General features: G+C 40.2%; 1 protein-coding gene across 5 annotated transcripts in view; it reads right to left on the bottom strand.

Annotated features, from left to right (window-relative positions):
- The window catches only part of LOC308088595 (uncharacterized protein), a 30010-nt gene that overhangs the window by 1773 nt on the left and 7950 nt on the right, over positions 1–20287 (bottom strand). For 2 of the 5 annotated variants that reach the window (XM_080433124.1, XM_080433126.1), the window contains 2 exons: positions 18886–18983; positions 15826–16789 (listed from right to left, as the gene is read on the bottom strand). In XM_080433124.1, coding sequence (XP_080289250.1) covers positions 16382–16789; positions 18886–18983 — 506 coding nt within the window. In that variant the 3' untranslated portion in view covers positions 15826–16381. Of the gene's footprint in view, positions 1–1521; positions 1549–2282; positions 2394–3921; positions 4099–5315; positions 5423–5517; positions 5548–5889; positions 5960–6731; positions 6919–7287; positions 7388–11527; positions 11924–15825; positions 16790–18885; positions 18984–20287 lie in introns of those variants that run through there. The other 3 variants (XM_080433127.1, XM_080433128.1, XM_080433125.1) reach the window with 3 other exon arrangements.

Raw genomic sequence — 20287 nt, 5'->3', positions numbered from 1 at the left:
GTCACTCGCACACCCCTAAACACTGGGCGAAACGCCAAAGAAAGAGGGAGTCCCGTTGTTGATGTGGGGTATTAACCTTTAAATTTACCTTGTCGGCCATCACAGTGTCAATTGTTGGCAGCCCAGAGGCGTTCCTGTCACCCGATCCATCTGAAAACATACCAAACATTTACAGTATGTCCATGTGTGTAGAGCCCGACCCATATATCGTTGCGGTTTAGTTTTATGTTTTTTTCGTAAATGTATGCCCTACTTTGTCATACTACAGTGTCGCACAAACGTAGCAAAAATAGCCGATCTAAAAGCTCAAAAAGCATCACGATGCAACGCGTTTTGAGCTTGAATCCTGAAAAGTAACAATTAAACAATTAAACAATAGAAAAAGTACTCTATTGCTAGTTTCACCCTTTGTAATACTCTTGTAAATCTTATAATAAATGACTGAAATCAGTCGTGGCGACAACTTTAACCCATGTATATTGGTTTGGTCGATTCATCAGCCATTATTTGACTTTTTTGACTAAATCTGCAATTAGGCAGCAGATGTCTCCTGATTGTTAGCCACTTTCAACCTAGTGTCCCATCTTGGGCATGTCATTACAGGCGCAATGTTTAAAAATAATTCTCAAAAAAGGGCAGATCTACAAGGTTCACAACGCATCGGTGATCGGTGGTGACGGAAACGTAACTCAAATCTACGTTTTTTCTATTGATTAGAGAATTTGGCACTTTTTGTCAAAATACAGTATGGTCAAAACAAAATTGGTGGTTTAGAACTCTCCAAAAATGGACCAAACAACGTGCCATCGGTCAATTTCTGTATGTGTACAAAGTGAACAATAATTTCGTCTCTGTCGGGTGGAAACCCATGGATTGAAGTCTCACGACGGAAAATGTTTAATGTGCGATTTGTGAAACAGTATGAAAGGAGCCCCCCAAACTATTGCTGATTCCTAAACAATTAACACAATATGTAAAATTAGTTAGTTTAGTATTATAGTTCCTGCTGTTCAGTGAAGAAATCCCAGATTAACCTTTGCTTTTATATGAAATATCCAAGACTACCAAGATTTCATGGAATATGTTTCTGAACATATTGCTAGAAGCAATCTCTCAAGGCGTCAGCTTGTAGATTGGCTATTTTAGCTGTGAAACATGATTCCATAGAAGACATGCTGGCTTCTATGGAATCCAAATGACTGAAATCCATCGTGGCGACTGAGAACTTTAATCCATGAAAATGTCCAAAACTGTTACTTTTCAGGATTCAAATGTATCAAAAGTAGCAGATCTACAAGCTCAAAATGTGTCGCTTCGCTTGTGTGACCCTGTGTGATCAAGTAGGACATTCATTTACGAAAAAACACATAAGGTTAGAATACGGAGATAAGAGGTTTCTGCCCGACAGCAACGATTTTCTTCAAGAACATGTTCAATAAGTTTTTAATACTCACTATAGTTGTGATCCATAAAAATATTTCGACACACTGGAGAGTGCATTTCCTCTGGCCTGGAATTGACCGGCTCAGCGAACGTCCAACTGTACACCTGGTTTTGGGGTGCAGCAGTTATAATCAGATTTAATTGATTGTTAAGAAAATAACCGATAATCGATTTTAATATAAATATATATTATTATTTATTTAGGTTGGGGGGGATTGTCAATTTACTTTTTACCCCCAATTGTTTTTGTATTATTATTAGCAACTATTAGCTTAAAGGTAGGGTAAGTGATATTTTTTGCTTAAAACAAAAAGTATTTTGTTAAAAGGTTAAAGCACTATATTCTGATAGTAATCATTGCTATAGAGTGTTTGTTCAGTAAAAGGAGTCTCAATGTCTCTCCAGCTCTTTATTAAACAGAAAATACATTTTCCGGTAGGTGTCAAAATCTCAGCGAATCAGGAGAAAGTAGCCATTTTTAAGCTTCAATTTATAGTGTTCCAGTTCCAATTTGTTCAGCTCATTTCTTAGTGTCATCACTTCCAATTTCACTTGTTTAATCTATATCCTGATTGAGTTCTCTATCCTGATTGGATAAAATTGGAAATGAAACTGAAACTGAAACAAAAATGCATTTTCTGTTTTATTATTTTATTATTAAGAGCTGGAGAGACAAGGAGACTCCTTTTACTGAACAAACACTCTATAGCAATGAGTACTATCAGAATATAGAGCTATTTAACACTTATTTTAACCAAAGAAAATCACTTACCCTACCTTTAAGTGGTTAATCAGACTACTCAATATAGTTGATTATTAACTGTTGCAGCCCTACTAACCTGGCTCCGCTTGTAGTCCAGTACGTCCCTCTTGTATTCTGTGACCTTCTCCTCATACAGTCCTGATTCAAACGTTGTGTCGTGGAACGCGGGCACGCCATTAAACGCCACCTTCGTGTAGGGACGGGACAATATGAAAATGTCATGTCACGATTATTGTGGCAAATAATTATGGCGAATAACGTTATTATCGCAATGATCAACATAAGCAAAAAACTGTGAAAATGCGACCAAGAAATATACAGTTGATTTTGTTTAGAAACAAATATGTGTATTGCCTCATAAGGAGATACTTTGTGTATAAATCCTTAACTATCGTAACGTCACGTCGGCAAGGAAGCCTGGCTTCTGTTTTGAATGTAAACGGAGCCTACCTACCTATCCAGTAATGTCTGCACGTACACGGACACACATAGACTGTTTCTAATATCGCTGTTGTTGGGCAGAAACCTCTTATCTCCATTCTACCTTTTTATGTTTTTTCGTAAATTAATGTCCTACTTGATCATACTACAGTGTCACAAAAGCATCTAAAGTAGCAAGCTACAAGCTCGTAATGCGGCGCAAAGCGGCGCGTTTTGAGCTTGTAGATCTGCTACTTTTGAATTAGAATAGAAAAGTAACTGTTTTGGACATATGTGGTTTCCACCCGACAGAGACAATCTAGTCCATTGGGGTTTTTTAAATCCCAACTTAAAACCCATCTGTTCACCCTGAGCTCACATCATTTGTTTTATGCTTTGCATACTTTTTGTAAATATATATTATTTGTTGATGCTTTATGTTTTGTTTTAACCATGTACAACACTTTAGTCAGCTTTAGTTGTTGTAAATGTGCTTTAAAAATGAAGTTTGTTTGGATTTGATATACATGTTGTTTCTCTCTGGAGTGGATATAATAATTCATAATAATAATTTATTTAGACCTATTTGATCCCAAGCGGGAAATTCAGTTTTCAGCTTCACCCAGCTGATTGCTGCCCAAGTGGTCAAACTTGAGCACAAGGAGGGAGCAGTTAGGGGTTAAGTGTCTTGCTCAGGGACATCTCGACACATTGCTGCGTCCGGGACACGAACCTGGGACCTTCTGGTTCCCAGGCGGCTTCTCTACCCATTCAGCTGTGGCCGCCTTAACTCTACAGCTATGCAACTTGGCAAAAGTGAATTGATCCTAGTGTTATATGATAAAGGATATTGAATTCCCTGCAATAGGCTCTATGCACAACAGCCATATTGGAAAGAAATTGGGCCTCTTCCTTACTTCCTTCACAGGTGTTACCAATGATTCTAATGAAGGCTCAGTTCCATTTAGTATAGCACAGTGGTTCTCAATCCTTTTAATTTCAGGGACACCCATAACTCTGTGAGTGTACAAATGGAACCAAATGGGCCCTTACGGGTCCATTTGGTTCCATTTGTACACCCGCAAGGGGCCATTTGGAACCCCCTCAAGGAACGATGGTCCACACTCTGTTTGACCAGAATGGAACAAAGCCTTCATTAGTATCATTGGTAACACCTGTGAAGGAAGTAAGAAGAGGCCCAATTTCTTTCCAATATGGCTGCTGTGCATATAGAGCCTCTACCATTTATGTGAGCGTTTTATTAAATGATAAACGATAACTGTCCACATCCCTACCTTCATGAAAGCCTCCTGGCTTAAGATGTCTCTACTGACAACCTCATGTTGGCGTGACAGCTCCTCAACGATCAGGTGCATCAAGTCCAGCGAGCACTTATCCAGTGTGTCGCACCATTTTTTGTTAAAGTCTTTGTTGTACGAGCCGATGGTCGGGGGCATCTGGATGCGAAGTTCCTGGGGGATAGAACAAGGTTATTATAGTTAAGTATGTTAATACAATATATACAACCTATACTATACAATTGGGGAGGTTGTATTTGGTCTCCCTGCTCTTCTACTGAGACATTTAGATGTGTCTGGTTTGACACAACCTTTGAATTTTGACCTTCAGGTAAAATTTAATTTCTCCCCTGAGCAAGCAGGCAGGCTCTATTAGCTCAGTTGTAAGGGTTCTGTTCAACGTGTGGCATCGTGACACGTGAGCTCGTAGATCTGCCATTTATTTTTCGTAATAATAAAACTAGATTAGCTCTAGATGTCTTAAAGGTAGGGTAAGTGATATTTTTGGGTTAAAACAAAAATCATTTTTTTTAAAGGTTAAAGCACTATATTCTGATAGTAATCATTGCTATAGAGTGTTTGTTCAGTAACAGGAGTCTCCCCGTCTCTCCAGCTCTTTAATAAACAGAAAATACATTTTCTGGTAGGTGTCAAAATCTCAGCCAATCAGGAGAAAGTACCCATTTTTAAGCTTCATTTTTATAGTGTTCCAGTTCTAATTTTGCCTGCTCATTTCTTAGTGTCATCACTTCCAATTTCACTTGTTTAATCTATATCCTGATTGAGTTCTCTATCCTGATTGGATAAAATTGGAAATGAAACTGAAACTGAAACGAAAATGCATTTTCTGTTTTATAAAGAGCTGGAGAGACATGGAGACTCCTTATATGGACAGGACACTCTATAGTAACGAGCACTATCAGAACATAGACCCATTTTGCAATTATTTGAATAATTGCAAATCACTTACCCTACCTTTAATTATCCACAAGAGAAAATCATTTTGCTCAGATCAATGCATACATTCAAGACAAGACAATACATAAATATACACCACAATTAAAACTCCCAGCTAAGTACTTCAATTCTATAAAAAAAAGGTACAATTCTAAATTTAAAAGGGTCTTTAAAAGAAAGCAACCACACTTGTGGAACGCCCATGATGTGTTTGAGTATGCTTTCATGTTTGTGTGCATGTCCATGGAAGCTATTAGCACACGAGTCCAGCTCATCCATTAGCTAAACTAAAACTAAGCCTTTAAAAATAAAAGAAGAAAAAAAAACGGCTAAATAAGTAAACTCACTTAAAAATCTAATAAAAACTAAAACTGAAATTGGAAACTAAGACGAAATAAAAACTAAAACTAATAAAGAAAATGCTAAATTAGAACCTTGGGTATAACGTTGTTAGGGCAGTATAATTCACTGAGGACTTTGGCGTGGAGCTTCAGGCGGATTTCTGTCTGCCGGAGGTCAGCCACCTTCGTCTTCATCTCCTCTGGTCGAGGTAGAAAATTACAACGTCGAAGATTAAGCACACAGAGTATTAAAAATGTGGTTAAAAAATAAAATAAATTAAATCTCATCACATACCTTCTAGTCTTGGGTTCGTTGAGATCCTCCCTGCAAAGGATAAGTTCTTCTTTATTACATATTAGATCTTAAATATATTCTTTTCTAAAACAATTTGTGGTTATTATTTTATTATTATTATTATTAGTCAAATCAAATCAATCAAATGTGTATAAAGAAGTAATTAAAACACCAATTTGTTGTAGGACAAAGTGAAGTTGAAAAAAGGTGACACAATATCAAAGCTACTAACACTTTTCTTTCCAAATGCTTTATGACATGGAATATGAAGTATCATTGCCGCCTTTATTTGCAAATTGTATAACATATTTGTTTTTATGTCCATGCAACAATGATCTTCTTTAAAACAATGTCTTCTTTGCTAATACTTACTGTTGCTGTAAGTATGGTTTGTTTTCTTACTCAAAATCCTTTTAGGCACAGAAATGTCCGCTTCCGTTCTCTATTATGCAGAAAAGAACATTTAAAAAACATATTATACTACAAAATGTTGTTTAACATCGCATGGCTGAAGACATTAATTTTGTACTCCGAGGTTAGAAATGAAAATATTACATACATAAAAGAATCCACCTCAATGCACTCAACTTAAAAATGTGCCTATTCATTTATATCTTGCCAGTTGGTTATACACTATACCAAAAAAATCAATGAACCACTTATGCACTATTTTATACTTCGCACAGCGGTGTCGTGCAAAAATAATTAATATTGCAGATCTACAAGCTCACAACGCATCGCGATGGGATAAGTCGGCTATTTTCTCAATTTTTTTGTCTATAATGACATTCCAAAAATAATCTATTTTTCTTCCCAATTTGGTAGTTATGTCAATTGATTCCTCCCGACATACATTTCTATGTGTTGTCACTGCTTTTGCATCCTACCTGCCAGTGAGGAGCCCCCACCGGGAGGACGTAGAGCCTCCGCCCTACTCCTCCCGTCCAACAAGCCCTGCTGACAGGTGCCCCCCTCAGCCTGTAGGAGTTATGTGCAGTGACAAACATCACCCGCCCAGCTTCTCTGCCCCAAACACGGGCCAACTGTGTTCGTAATATAGACGCTCGACAAAGTTGGATGCACCACGGTGGATTCAAACCCCTAGACTCTTAAGTTGGTGGTCATATACTTTACCACTGCTCCACCCGAGCATCGATTATCGACTTTTATTATCGATTAAATTGATTAATTTGATTTAACGGTTGCACCCACACCTCTGGCACCACCACTATGCACAATGAATGTCCATCACCCTCCATCAGTGGTGCATCCATCAGTGGTGCATCCATCAGTGGTGCATCCATCAGTGGTGCATTATTGGGAGTGGCTTCATCCTTCTCCCTTTCCTTCAGTTCGTCCCTTTTTTTCTTCCTCTTCCACCTGTTCAGAGAAGAGAGCACACTGAACTCAATTAATTTTTCTTTCCAAGAGGTCTAAGTCATGACTACATGTCTTACTAAAACTAAATATCCAATTTAATGAGCAACTAGATCATGTTCATGTCTTGTTATGTTTACTAGAGCCTGACCGACGCCAGATTTTTGGGTCTGATGCCCCTCCCAATTTTGAAAACTCCTAGACCAGTGGTTCTCAAAAAAGGACCCCCAAATTATCATGTATTTGGCCAGTATCTGGAAATAGCAGTCGCATTGCAGTGCGTTGTAAGTTTAGCGATGCATTGTGAGGTAAAAAAAGAAAAGGATTTCCAATACCAAGATGATCATAAAAGTCAGATAATGGCCGATAAATCGGACTGGCTCTAACTTTTACCTCTCATTTTTGCTCGTGAATCGTTTCCAGTCATTCTTTATGTCGCGGGGGAAGATGGATGGGGCGAAGTCAGGACTGGTGTCATCCAGAGAAAACGTTCCTATAAATAAAAGTTTGTTTTATTGACTGATCGCACATTTTGTAAAAGACATTGGATGGAGAGCAGTTCAAAAGGCCTAGTATGTACATTTTCCCTGTGTTTACATAACACAATATATCATTTTCTTTTACCCATCATTTCTGGGTAGCAGTTATCAACCATTGGAGTAGTGTGGTGGTGTTTACCTGCATATACATACTGCCCTCTCGCTGTATTTTCACTGTTTGTTTTGGTAGACCAAAAACTTCCCACCTATATAAATGCTGGTATAAGGAATTTATCGGTAAAAAAATAATATATATATATATATATATATATTTATTGTTTTGTTATGTAAACACAGAGGGCAGATTGTATATCGTATATGGCTTCCTTCCTAAAATGTATTATTTATAACCTGTTTTTATTTTTATTTTTATCCTATTTAGTGTACCTTGTATTTGAACTGTACTTGCATGTTTTTTTTCTGCAAACTTCTAAATAAAGTATTCAATCAATCAATCGCTGAACTTTCTGGGAAGTAATAGTACTAATAATAGCCAGTTAAAGTTATGATTGTGCCAGGGGAGCACTCTGTGGATTCGTCCGCTCCGAGATGAGGTTCCACAGCTTGGACAACAGGAAGAGTGCGACACCGGCGAAAAATTGCCAAAATTGTTGACTCTTACCCTTTTCCGCACATCGTATCCAACAGGTAAAGGTAGTCCCCCCTGCTCTTAGATGTTTTACATTTTAGCGGTCAAGAAAATGAAAGCGACAGGCTGTGACAAGCGTTTAGATCGCTTATTTAGTCAGCCTGTGGCCAGTCAACCCCCGTCCGCATACGCAGTGCTGCTCCTGTAAGGTTGCATGGGGAAAACATGGCACAGGCTGACTGTAAAAGCGATTTAAACGCTCGTTTCAACCCGTCGGTTAAAGTTTCTTGACCGCTAAAATGTAAAAAATCTGAGAGCAGGGGAAAATACCTCTACTTTTTGGATACGCTGTGCGGAAAAAAGGTAAGAATCAAGAATATTGGCCACCGTGTCGCACTCTGCCGGCACCCCTACGCAGTGGGACCTCATCTCGGAGTTCAGCCCCTACGGAACCTCTCCCTCCGCTGTATCCACCCGTTTCCGCAGGTAGTTACTGGGGCAAGGATCTGGTGTGGGAAACATCCTGCGGACGGACCGGAAGTAGCGGCTTAGTGTGTTTACATTTGCCAGCAGAACGTATCTTCACAGGTCGCATAGCGATTCTGACTCCAAGAACGTTTGTTAGTAAGTCTTTTATCTCTGCTTTTCTCTCGCTTAACGTCTCAATTCCATCGCATCCGCTTCAAAAGGTCACGTGAGCCAAATTCCAAACCCGAAAATCTCGGCCACTCGCTCACTCCCACTCGGTCACTCCGACTTCAAACCGGAAGTAGTCAGGGTCCAATTATTCAGTTGCTTCTTGGAGGAGGCGAGTGGAGTCGAGTGGAGGAGCCGAGGAGGCTCTCCACTTCTGCATTTAGCGAGTGTACATCAAGTGTACGCTCGACCACTCTCCACAGCTCCTCCGCGGCAGACTTCCGCATCACGTGTACACGTTTTTTTTAGTTTTTTTCCTTCTCCCGTGACGTATACATGGTCCTCCTCTACATGTGGTCACACAAACAATGCTTGAAACCCGAAACCATGCCGAAACACCGGCTGCCCCCCCCCCCCCCTTCGCCCCCGCCGATCACTCGTTGCGCATCTCACACACACACACACACACACACACACACACACAGTGTAAATTAACAGAAAAGACGCAACAAGCCACTGGCTTTATGGCGTTGTATGATATAAAACATAATACAATTACAATTATATACATTGTAATATATTGTGCCACTTATTCTGTCTCAAAAGCTGATAGTTCATTCTCTCCTTGCATGCCTCAATGCAGTGCATGGACTACTATAAATTACTGTGACAAAGATTATGTTTAAAATAATGTATTGTATTTATATATAGACTGAATATAGGAAAGGACACTTTACGCTTTAACTATAGCCGTACTCATTCAATTCTGAACCGATTCTTAAACATGTTAATTCTCTAGCTGTGAAGGGTCTTCTTTCATGTCTATCAGTCATGATTTATTTCGCTATCAAACAATATCAAGCAAAATCACAAAATCGTCTGAGTTTTTTTCTTTTTTCTTCGTCCCAGAAGTGGGGGGATATCACCCAAACTCTCAAAACCCCGGACATTTGAAGGATTTTATAAAACCCCCCAGACAGCCACCCAAAAGAGGATATGTCCGGGTAAAAGAGGACGTATGGCCACCCTGCATGAATGATGTAATTCAGAGTCAGACATACTCTGTAATATACGGTGGCTGTTATAAGCAGCAGTGCCGTGCGGGACTGCTGCGGGGGGTGGGGGGTCTGGGGACTATACGAGCAAAAAGAGGGACAGGTCAGGATTTAATTCATAAATGTAAGTTTGCTCATCCTGGCGCTTCGTTCACTATTTCAGGAATAAATGGCTTTGCACAAAATGTTAACTATAAAGATTATAATGTGGCCATCCACATTGATGAATTGTCTATTCTGTATTATTCTATACCTGCATATTATTCTATGCATGTATATTTTCATCCACGGCTCTGGTCCAGCTGTTTGAGACGTCATAAGTGATCGCGGAATTTTCCGTCGCTTTGAAATGACGCTAAGTGCAGTCCGATCCTTTGACGGCAACCACTCGACCACTCCGTCCTCGCAAATAATCCTCGGCTCCTCGCAGGGGCGGGGCTTAGGCGCGAGTGGAGGAAGCGAGGAGAGTGAGCGAGTGACCGAGCTTTGGGGAATGGAATTTGGCTATAGTCAGGCTAGTAAAACATTGTCATTCTGGATAGATGTAATTGCTGAGCACACTAAGGATCTAATTCCATGGCTGCCTCGTGAAACCATAAAAGCTACTATGCCACAGGTTTTCCAGGAGAATTTTCCAAACACTACTTGTGTAATTGACTGTACAGAAAGTGTTTTGCAGAAAGCAAAAAATCTGGACTCAAGAACTGAATCTTAGTCACTATGCTTGTAATGCTGTGCAATATCTAGTTGTAATTGCGCCATCTGGAGTCATTATGTACATTTCAGATGCTTATGGTGGAAAATGTAGCGACAGATTCATAACCGAAAACTCTGTGCCCATTAATATTGTCCCTAAAATGGACAAAATACTTAGAAAAATGAATTCAACTTAGACAATACGGTTTCTGGATTATGTCATTAGAAATTACATAAGCATTTATTCAGGCCTGTCAAAACAGAAATACATAAAATACTAGCTGTAGTATACAACCCTCGTAGACGTATTTATGATTCTGACGTCTTCAATCTACGTCAGAATCATAAATACGTCTACGAGGGTTGTATACTTCTAAAAAAATACAATTAACAGTGATGTGATTGTGATCTACATTGTGTCTATTTACTTTACATTAAAGGAGGAGTTCACCCAAAAAATGACTTATTTTCTATCAATTGCACACCCTTTGAAGCCTTGAATCCATGGATTCTTTTTTGTTTTTGTCGCATTCTTAAGCTAATAATTTGATTCCCGTCTCCTACCGGCTAATGTATCCGGTAGGAGACACAAAGTAGATTATTTGTGTCTCCTACCGGAAATACACACGGTCATCAAATTATTGTCTTAGGAATGCCACAAAAACAAAAATAAATCCATGAAATCAAGGCTTCATGGGGTGTGTAATTGATAGAAAATAAGTAATTTTTTGGGTGAACTCCTCCTTTAACTCACCTTTCAGATTTACAAGGGCTGCACAAATTCTAACATGAAAGATGATTTGTGTCCTAGGACAAATACATTGATGAAAGATTTCGCACTGTTTGTGTGTACTGTAGGTTTGTGTGTGTGTGTGTGTGTGTGTGTGTGTGTGTGTGTGTGTGTGTGTGTGTGTGTCAGTGTGTGTGTGTGTGTGTGTGTGTGTGTGTGTGTGTGTGTGTGTGTGTGAGACGCTACAAATGACAGATTAGTATTTAGTACAAACACATAATCAGACAGGCCTACCATTGAGTGTTTACAATAGCACGTTTTAAATAGATTGTAATAGATTTCAGGCCAGGTCAGATTTGTTTTAATGCCTTGTAGAAATTAATCTTACCCGTTAAATGTCTCTGAACGATACTCTCCTCTGGAGGTCTCTCACCCAACAGCAGCGTTGGATATGGGTTCTCCCGTGTAGGTCTCTTGTCCACGAAGTGAAATGAACATACATACACAGCTTTGGGAGGTTTTTTTAAGTTCAAGTTTCTTAGCCAAGTTCTTTTCGCATCGGCGTCCTTTGGGATGCGATGGAATTCATACCATCGTTGACAAGAACATTCGAACTTAGTTTTCGGTTGGTGGACGAAGCACTCTAGTTTAAGCCATTCATTTAGTTTGGTTCGGTTGTAATGACAGCCACGCACAGCACACGTTGTCCCTGAGCTCATTGTGACGTTAAGAAAAGCAGAGTCTTAATAACAAACGTCTTGGAGTCAGAATCGCTATGCGACCTGCGAAGCTACAGCTACGTTCTGTTGGCAAATGTAAACACACTGAGCTGCTACTTCCGGTCCCTCCGCAGGATGTTTCCCACACATCAGGAAACTACCCGCGGAAACAGGTGCTGCCGTTTTAGCAGGACATTGTCGCACATTTTCCACTTTACATGTTTCTTACCCCTTTCTGCACATCGTATCCAAAAAGTAAAGGTTTTCTGCCATGCTCTCAGATGTTTTAAGTTCTAGCGCACAATAAAAGCTATCCAACGAGTTGAAAAAAGTATTTAATTCGCCTCTGTCCTCATTCGGTTACATGTTTTTAAGACATTGCGCAAGAGTTGCGCCCGTAGAGATAACATTACTGATTCCCCTACTGGTCAAATGTTGAATTGCATCTTCTAATGCAAAATATTATGGAACCGGCTGAGGACCGAGGCAAATTAAATACTTTCTTCAACTCGTTGGATAGCTTTTATGGTGCGCTAGAACTTAAACCATCTGGAAGAATGGCGGAAAACCTTTACTTTTTGGATACGATGTGCAGAAAGGGGTAAGAAACATGTAAAGTGGAAAATGTGCGACAATGTCCTGCTCAAACGGCAGAGGGAAACGAGGAACCTCATCTCGGAGGCGAGCTATAGAGCGTGCCAAACATCCTGAAGGGGGCGTCAACAAGTGTCATTTGGTAGCGGCAGACATCTTTGAGGGGTATAAAACAGGTTAATCTGAGTTCCCAGAAGTTTTCGCCAGCTCTCGCATACAAACGGGAGGGGCGAAGAACTTCTGGTCCAGAGCCCTGGTGTTTGTGGGCAGGATGTAACTTACGCTCAGAATCTGAGCGGACACGCCTCTTACCGGTCTGAGAGCTGTGCAACTCGTCTAAAAAGTCAGACGAGAGGCAAACAGCAGTACACAACAATGGCGGCCGCAATTTCTCAAGGGCAAATTGCTTCCCGTCGCTCCTATTTACATGCAACACCCACTGCATGTGGATCCCGCCCCCTTTTCTTCATTGGCTGTTGATTTGAATCAGAAAGCAGTGGCCGCGCCCCTGCTGTCCAGGCTTTGAGCCGAAGCCTCCCAGACTAAAAACAGGTTGACTTAACATTGCCCCCTTCAAGTACTGTATGTCTGCAGCTACTATGCCACGCCCCCCGTGGTGACGAGTCGACGGAGTCGTTGGCACGCACTATACAGCGGAGGGAGAGGTTCCGTCGAGCAATGAAGTGAGCACTGCACACTCTGGCATTCTTGATCCTCCCTCCGTCTGGCTTCGTCCGTATGGCCTGCAGCCACCTCCGTCTGCGTTCAGGGTCTGACGCCCAAAACAAGCCCAAAAGAAGCGACACACGAGCGTCGGATATTTGAAAATAGCAGATCTACAAGCTCACAACAACGCGGTGTGAGCTTGTAGATCTGTTATTTTCAACACAAAAAAAATGAAAATCTGGTACAGGGGTCACAATATATTATAGTTTTAAATGGAGGGGTGGATAATACAAATTAATTTGGGGGTCCTTGACATGAAAATGTTTGAGAACCACTAGTTTCAACAAGATTAGGTTTAGGAAACAAGCCCAAAGTTGATTATAATAAGCAGACATGGCAACACTGCTTCTTGGTTATCTTTCTTCTTCTGTGTTTCTGGCGGTAGAATGAAAACGCCACGCTGCCCCCCTATTGTTGGCGTTATGTTGTGCCAGCAGGCAGTGATGGAAGAAGTACTCATATTTTGGACTTCTTGAGTAAAACAAAGTAAGAATTCCACAGTGTTGTTACAAGTAAAAGTTGCATTCAATATCATACTTAAAGGTAGGGTAGGCTAAGTGATATTTTTGGGTTAAAACAAAAAATATTTTGTTAAAAGCTTAAAGCACTATATTCTGATAGTAATCATTGCTATAGAGTGTTTGTTCAGTAACAGGAGTCTCCCCAGCTCTTTAATAAACAGAAAATACATTTTCCGGTAGGTGTCAAAATCTCAGCCAATCAGGAGAAAGTACCCATTTTCTTTTTTTTTTACAACTTTATTTATGGTATTTTCAGTTTTAAGGACATACAACCCCACATATACCCCACCCTCCCTGGTTCCCTCACAAAAATAAAATTACAACAATAAAACAACATTTATAAATGGGGGAGAAAAAAAAAAAAAAATACGAGAGCAGTAAATAATTGAAGTTCGAGTTGAAAACAAAATAGACAAAAAATAAATAAAATTGAAATTAAAAGGAAAAGTTCTTAATAAGCTTAAGGGGGTTTAGCATAACCAGACCAGACAGTTAGCAATGCATTTGGCAAATATAGGGTACCACACATCCAAGTACAGTTAGAGAAGCGACCAGCATTTCTAGAAACCACAGTAAACAGGAACAAAATGAAGACACTTATTGAGTCAAAATACAGTATCACTTTCAGTAGTTGTAGGAAAAGACAGAGTAAGGGTGAACTCAATAAAAGGGGACCAGGCCTTTATGAATTTTCGGCGAGACTTGTATCTGTTGTACCTGAGCTTTTCTAATGGTATAAAGGACAGCACATCCTTGACCCAACTCGTAAATGTTGGAGGTTTATCTGATTTCCAATTGCGGAGAATAAGCCTCCGAGCTATAAGTGAAGAGAATGCTATGAAGTTGGCCTGAGGAGAGGTAATTGGTACATCATCATTGGGAACTCCAAATATAGCAGTTATTGGATTGGGCTCAATTATAATATGACAAATGGTTGAGAAGGCATTAAAGATATTATTCCAAAACTGAGTCAAGGATGTGCATCCCCAAAACATATGGCCAACAGTGGCTGGTTCCAGATTACATCTAATACAGGTAGAATCTATATCAGGATAAATTTTGGACAGTTTTTCTCTCGAGAAATGCAAACGATGAAGTATTTTAAATTGGATCAAGCAGTGTCTGAGACACAGGTAAAGTACCCATTTTTAAGCTTCATTTTTATAGTGTTCCAGTTCCAATTTTGCCTGCTCATTTCTTAGTGCCATCACTTCCAATTTCACTTGTTTAATCTATATCCAGATTGAGTTCTCTATCCTGATTGGATAAAATTGGAAATGAAACTGAAGCTGAAACGAAAATGCATTTTCTGTTTTATAAAGAGCTGGAGAGACAAGGAGACTCCTTTTACTGAACAAACACTCTATAGCAATGAGTACTATCATAAAATATAGCTATTTAACACTTATTTTAACCAAAGAAAATCACTTACCCTACCTTTAAGTGAAGTCAAAGGACAATATACTTAAAGTAGCAAAAGTAAAAGTAGCCTACTCATTATGCAGAATGCTCATTTCAGAATCATATCAAGTTATTTGACTGTAACTATTGATCATTGACCAATGTCGTCAGAATAGTGAAAATAGCTGATCTACAAGCTGACAACTTGTGGACAGCTATTTTCAGTGGATAATTCATCATGTAGCTTTGTTAGTTTGGATCCCAGGGATACCCCAAACTTCTCTTTTGGTCACGTGCTAAAAAGTTTGAGAATCACTGGTGCAGTAACCATTAGACCACCATTGTATTGCTGTCGGGCAGAAACCTCTTATCTCCATATTCTAAAGGCAGCTCTCCACCAAACAGACTGGGAGTCGAAAGAAGTCGGGAGATCAGTCGGTTGGAAGGTGTGACAAAATGTTGCTGAATGCACCTGAGAGCCGACATCGACAGACGGCTACTATGGTGCAAAGAAATTGTCTATGGCTTGATGACTTTTTCAACAAGCCTGCTGCTATCCGACGGTCGAAGGCCGACGGAGCTTGCTTGGTCGGCTTTCAACGCTTCCCTACAACTTGCAATTTAATAGTGTACCCACCGCCCATTCAACAGACGCTTTCCAACACTTACCGCCGCAGACGTCGGTAGAGGGCTACCTTAACCTTTTGTGTTTTTTTGTAAATGAATGTCCCACTTGATTATACTACAGCGACAAAAGTATCAAATGTAGCCGATCTGCAAGCTAGAAACACGCCGTGAAGCCACGCGCTTTGAGCTTGTAGATCTGCTACTTTTGAATTGGAATCCTGAAAAGTAAGTTTTGGACATGAGGTTTCCACCCGACAGACGATTTGAAGCATCAGAAAATACAAATACCCAAGCACAGTCATAAAATGTACTTAAGTGTAGCAGTAGTGGCTCAGAGCCTCTGCCTGATGACCTAAAAAAGCCTAAAAATTCCCAGGCATTACATAAGCACCATACTCTTTTAAATTCACTTTCCATCGCTGCTTACCAACATACATTTTGTCACAAATGCAGAGCAAAATATGAACAAAATTACTTTGTGTTGCATCATGGGATAATTTATTTAACCCTGTAAAACCTGACAAATAGAAAGAATAGTTTATTAGCCCCTTTGAATATTTTTTTTTTACAAAAAAATATTTGCATATAGGATTTGTTTTGTATCATCTTCGATAAGTCAGGCAATTTATTGACCTTTTTCTCATTGTTTTTTTTTTACAAAAAAATAACGTTCATGTCCAGTAGAACTCCATTCTTTTCTTTTACAACTGTTGTCATGTTGCTTTGTGAAATACAGTAAAATGCTTGCATCTCCCCCAAGTTGGGGGAATGATCAACGCCATCCTTCCGCACCTCTGGAGGCACACTAGAGCTCGGCCTTTTACGGGGTGGTGGTGGTGGTGTCGCTTCTGTTTCTGAAGAGGACAGCGGTCTGCCATACTCCATGTCGTCTTCCTCATCATGGCTACCAGCTGAACATTCCTCTGCACGCTTTGCATTAGGAGTCCAGTCCTCGTCTTCCTCATCACCCTCCTCCTCATTATCCAACGGCTCCATGTCATTTGTATTGGGATGCGAGATCATTGTCACGGAATCTTCCACTACCACTTCCACTTCTTCCATCTAAAAATACAAACAGAAAACGGATTAATGTGACCTCTGAATTTATTATAATAATAATGATAATATCTCAGATTTATAGCGTTTTTCTAAATACTCAAAGACACTTCACATGGGAGAGAGGGAAAAAAGCCCCACAGTACAATTTATAAGAGTTATTTATAAGAGTAAGCGCAACAATAACAGTAGAACTGTAAAACATGACTTTCCCCAGTTAGCTGGGGAAAGCAATGTTTGAAGAGGTGGGTTTTGAGGGAAGGGAGGGAGAAGGCTTCTTTGAGCGCATTCTACAGCAACACAAAAAGCCCTGTCACCCCGGGTTCGGTGCTCGGTCCTGCAGACCACAAGGAGGTTGGCGTCACCAGACCTGAGGGAGCGGGAGAGGAGGTCAGAGAGATAGGGGGGAGCCAGATTGTGATTGTGGAGTGCCTTGTAGGTGATGAGCAGTATTCTGAAGTGGATTCTTTGTTTGACAGGAAGCCAGTGTACAGTAGGTCAGGGAGGACAGGTGTAATATGGCAGCCGAGTTCTGAACATATTAGAGTTTATTGAGGACTTTGGAGGTGATGCCGCGTAGGATACTGTTGCAGTAATCAAGCCGGGACCAGCTCAGTGGCCTTGTGGTTAAGAGGGTCTAGCCTGTGATTGGGAGCTCAGGGTTCGATTCCCCAGCCGGGTCATACTAAACACTATAAAAATGGTACCCAATGCCTCCCTGCTTGGCACTCAACATCAAGGGTTAGATTGGGGGAATACTAGTGTCATGTCCAGGGGATGTACTTGTACATCAAGCCGTAATATTGATTTGAAGTCATATCAGCCAGCTCCAACTCCCCTAAAGTGGAAGTGTCGGACTCTCTTTTTTCCCAGTGTTTTGCCCAGGTGGGTGTGGTTTTGAGGTTAGGTTTAGGGCTAAGTTTCTGTGAGGTTAAGGTTAGAGTTAAGGTTAGGTTTAGGCATAGCTTTTGTGAGGTCAAGATTAGGGTTAGGCATATAACAACACTAAGGATGTTCCCAGCGGTTAATTTCACTGACGTGTACACGACAAAGTTGATGCGAATAGTCAAAAATGAATTAATAATTGAAATGAACACCCAGAAAATAGCCAAAACAGAGCACATTTCGATGTGTCAAAGGCGAAATCTCATTTGAAAAAAATATTAAGAGTATATGAAAGCCATTTCAAATGTTTATACTATCGGAATCTTACACACCTGCACCCAAATAATTAATTACATCATTCCAGTGCGCAGCGCAAAAGTAGGTTATATCAATTAGCTGTCACTCCAGCGCAAGTCAGAGCCGATCTGAATGAAGCTGACCAGCTCCCCTTAATGTTTAAACCATAACATGACATATAGAATGGATCTTCAGCCAAACAATTGTGATAGAAAACATAGGCCTATGCTTTCTTCATGTCCTCACTCCTTAGCTCAAAGTAAACGCTGGATTATTTCTTCGATCGGATCACAGGCAGCGGGCAGTACGAGGTAACATTCACATCCAGGTCTTTATATTGGATGTGATTTCTCCATCCCAACGCTTTCCCATCAAACAGAGTAATCAAAAAAAATATATCAACCCGACAGTGTCTGTCTGTAGCTTGAGTATGTTAGATTCACTCACTGCTGGTGACCAGCAGGTGAATGTAGGCTATATTTCAAGTTGTACAATAGGATTATTGGCGGAAAATAACAAATGGCGCAAATAATTAATTATCAAACTTTGAAAATTACAGAGAAAGAGAGTTTGAATGACAGAATTACGTGCAATCATGCATCCTGCGCAGTGCACACGTTACAAAGCATTTGTAACGTGTGCAGCCGTCCAACCAGCACATTCCCGTGGGTGCCTGAGCCCTGGGTGATCGGCGCCTGCTTATTTTGCTTGTTAAAAGCATAATTTTATTAAGACATGACAGCAATATGGAAAAAACGTTAATATCTCAATTAAAAACATATTTCATAGAATAACCGAATATTATTTGGAAAACGGTTAGTAGGGGCAGCCCCGTTTAACTGAATATCCTCGCACACCCCTAAACACTGGGCGAAACGCCAAAGAAAGAGGGAGTCCCGTTGTTGATGTGGGGTATTTACCTTTATATTTACCATGTCGGCCATCACAGTGTCAATTGTTGGCAGCCCAGAGGCGTGTTGGTGTGGCCACAAACATGCTGTCCTGTCACCCCATCCATCTGAAAACATACCAAACATTTACAGTATGTCCATGTGTGTAGAGCCCGACCCATATATCGTTGCGGTTTTGTTTTATGTTTTTTTCGTAAATGTATGCCCTACTTTGTCATACTACAGTGTCGCACAAACGTAGCAAAAATAGCCGATCTAAAAGCTCAAAAAGCATCACGATGCAACGCGTTTTGAGCTTGTAGATCGGCTTTAAAAAAATAATAATTATTTGAATCCTGAAAAGTAACAGAAGATGCTTCCGAAGATAAATTTACAATTAAACAATAGAAAATGTATTCTATTGCTAGTTTCACCCTTTGTAATACTCTTGTAAATCTTATAAAAAATTACTGAAATCAGTCGTGGCGACAACTTTAACCCATGTATATTGGTTTGGTCGATTCATCAGCCATTATTTGACTTTTTTGACTAAATCTGCAATTAGGCAGCAGATGTCTCCTGACTGTTAGCCACTTTCAACCTAGTGTCCCATTTTGGGCATGTCATTACAGGCACAATGTTTAAAAATAATTCTCAAAAAAAGGGCAGATCTACAAGGTTCACAGCGCAACGCGTTTTGAGATCGGTGGTGACGGAAACGTGACTCAAATCTACGTTTTTTGGGGCGGTGTAGCCGCCCCTATAAGTGGGGTTGAGACACCTCATTAGTACACCCTTCGCTGTACTGTGATTGGCTCATAATTAGTACACCCCTAGCATTAGTACACCCCTAGCTGTACTGTGATTGGCTGACTCTATTCAGCACTGTGATTGGCTAGCGAGACACATGATGAAATTATGTGTCCCCCCATAACCTATAAATAGGACTATGCACTTTAAAAAAAAACTTTTTGAGTGAGCTCCCTTCACTGTGAACCACTGTGATGACCACACCGCCCACTTCACACTGGGTGTGATTTTTCTATTGATTAGAGAATTTGGCACTTTTTGTCAAAATACAGTATGGTCAAAACAAAATGGGTGGTTTAGAACTCTCCAAAAATGGACCAAACAATGTGCCATCGGTCAGTTTCTGTATGTCTACAAAGTGAACAATAATTTAGTCTCTTGTCGGGTGGAAACCCATGGATTGAAGTCTCACGACTGAAAATGTTTAATGTGCGATTTGTGAAACATTATGAAAGGAGCCCCCCACACTATTGCTGATTCCTAAACAATTAACACAATATGTAAAATTAGGAGGGTTTAGTATTATAGTTCCTGCTGTTCAGTGAAGAAATCCCAGATTTACCTTTGCTTTTAAATGAAATATCCAAGACTACCAAGATTTCATGGAAGATGTTTCTGAACA

This window comes from Gymnoscopelus braueri (genome assembly GCF_963280865.1).
Source record: "Gymnoscopelus braueri genome assembly, chromosome: 7".
Taxonomy (NCBI): Eukaryota; Metazoa; Chordata; class Actinopteri; order Myctophiformes; family Myctophidae; genus Gymnoscopelus; species Gymnoscopelus braueri.
This window is presented reverse-complemented; position numbering and strand designations above follow the sequence as displayed.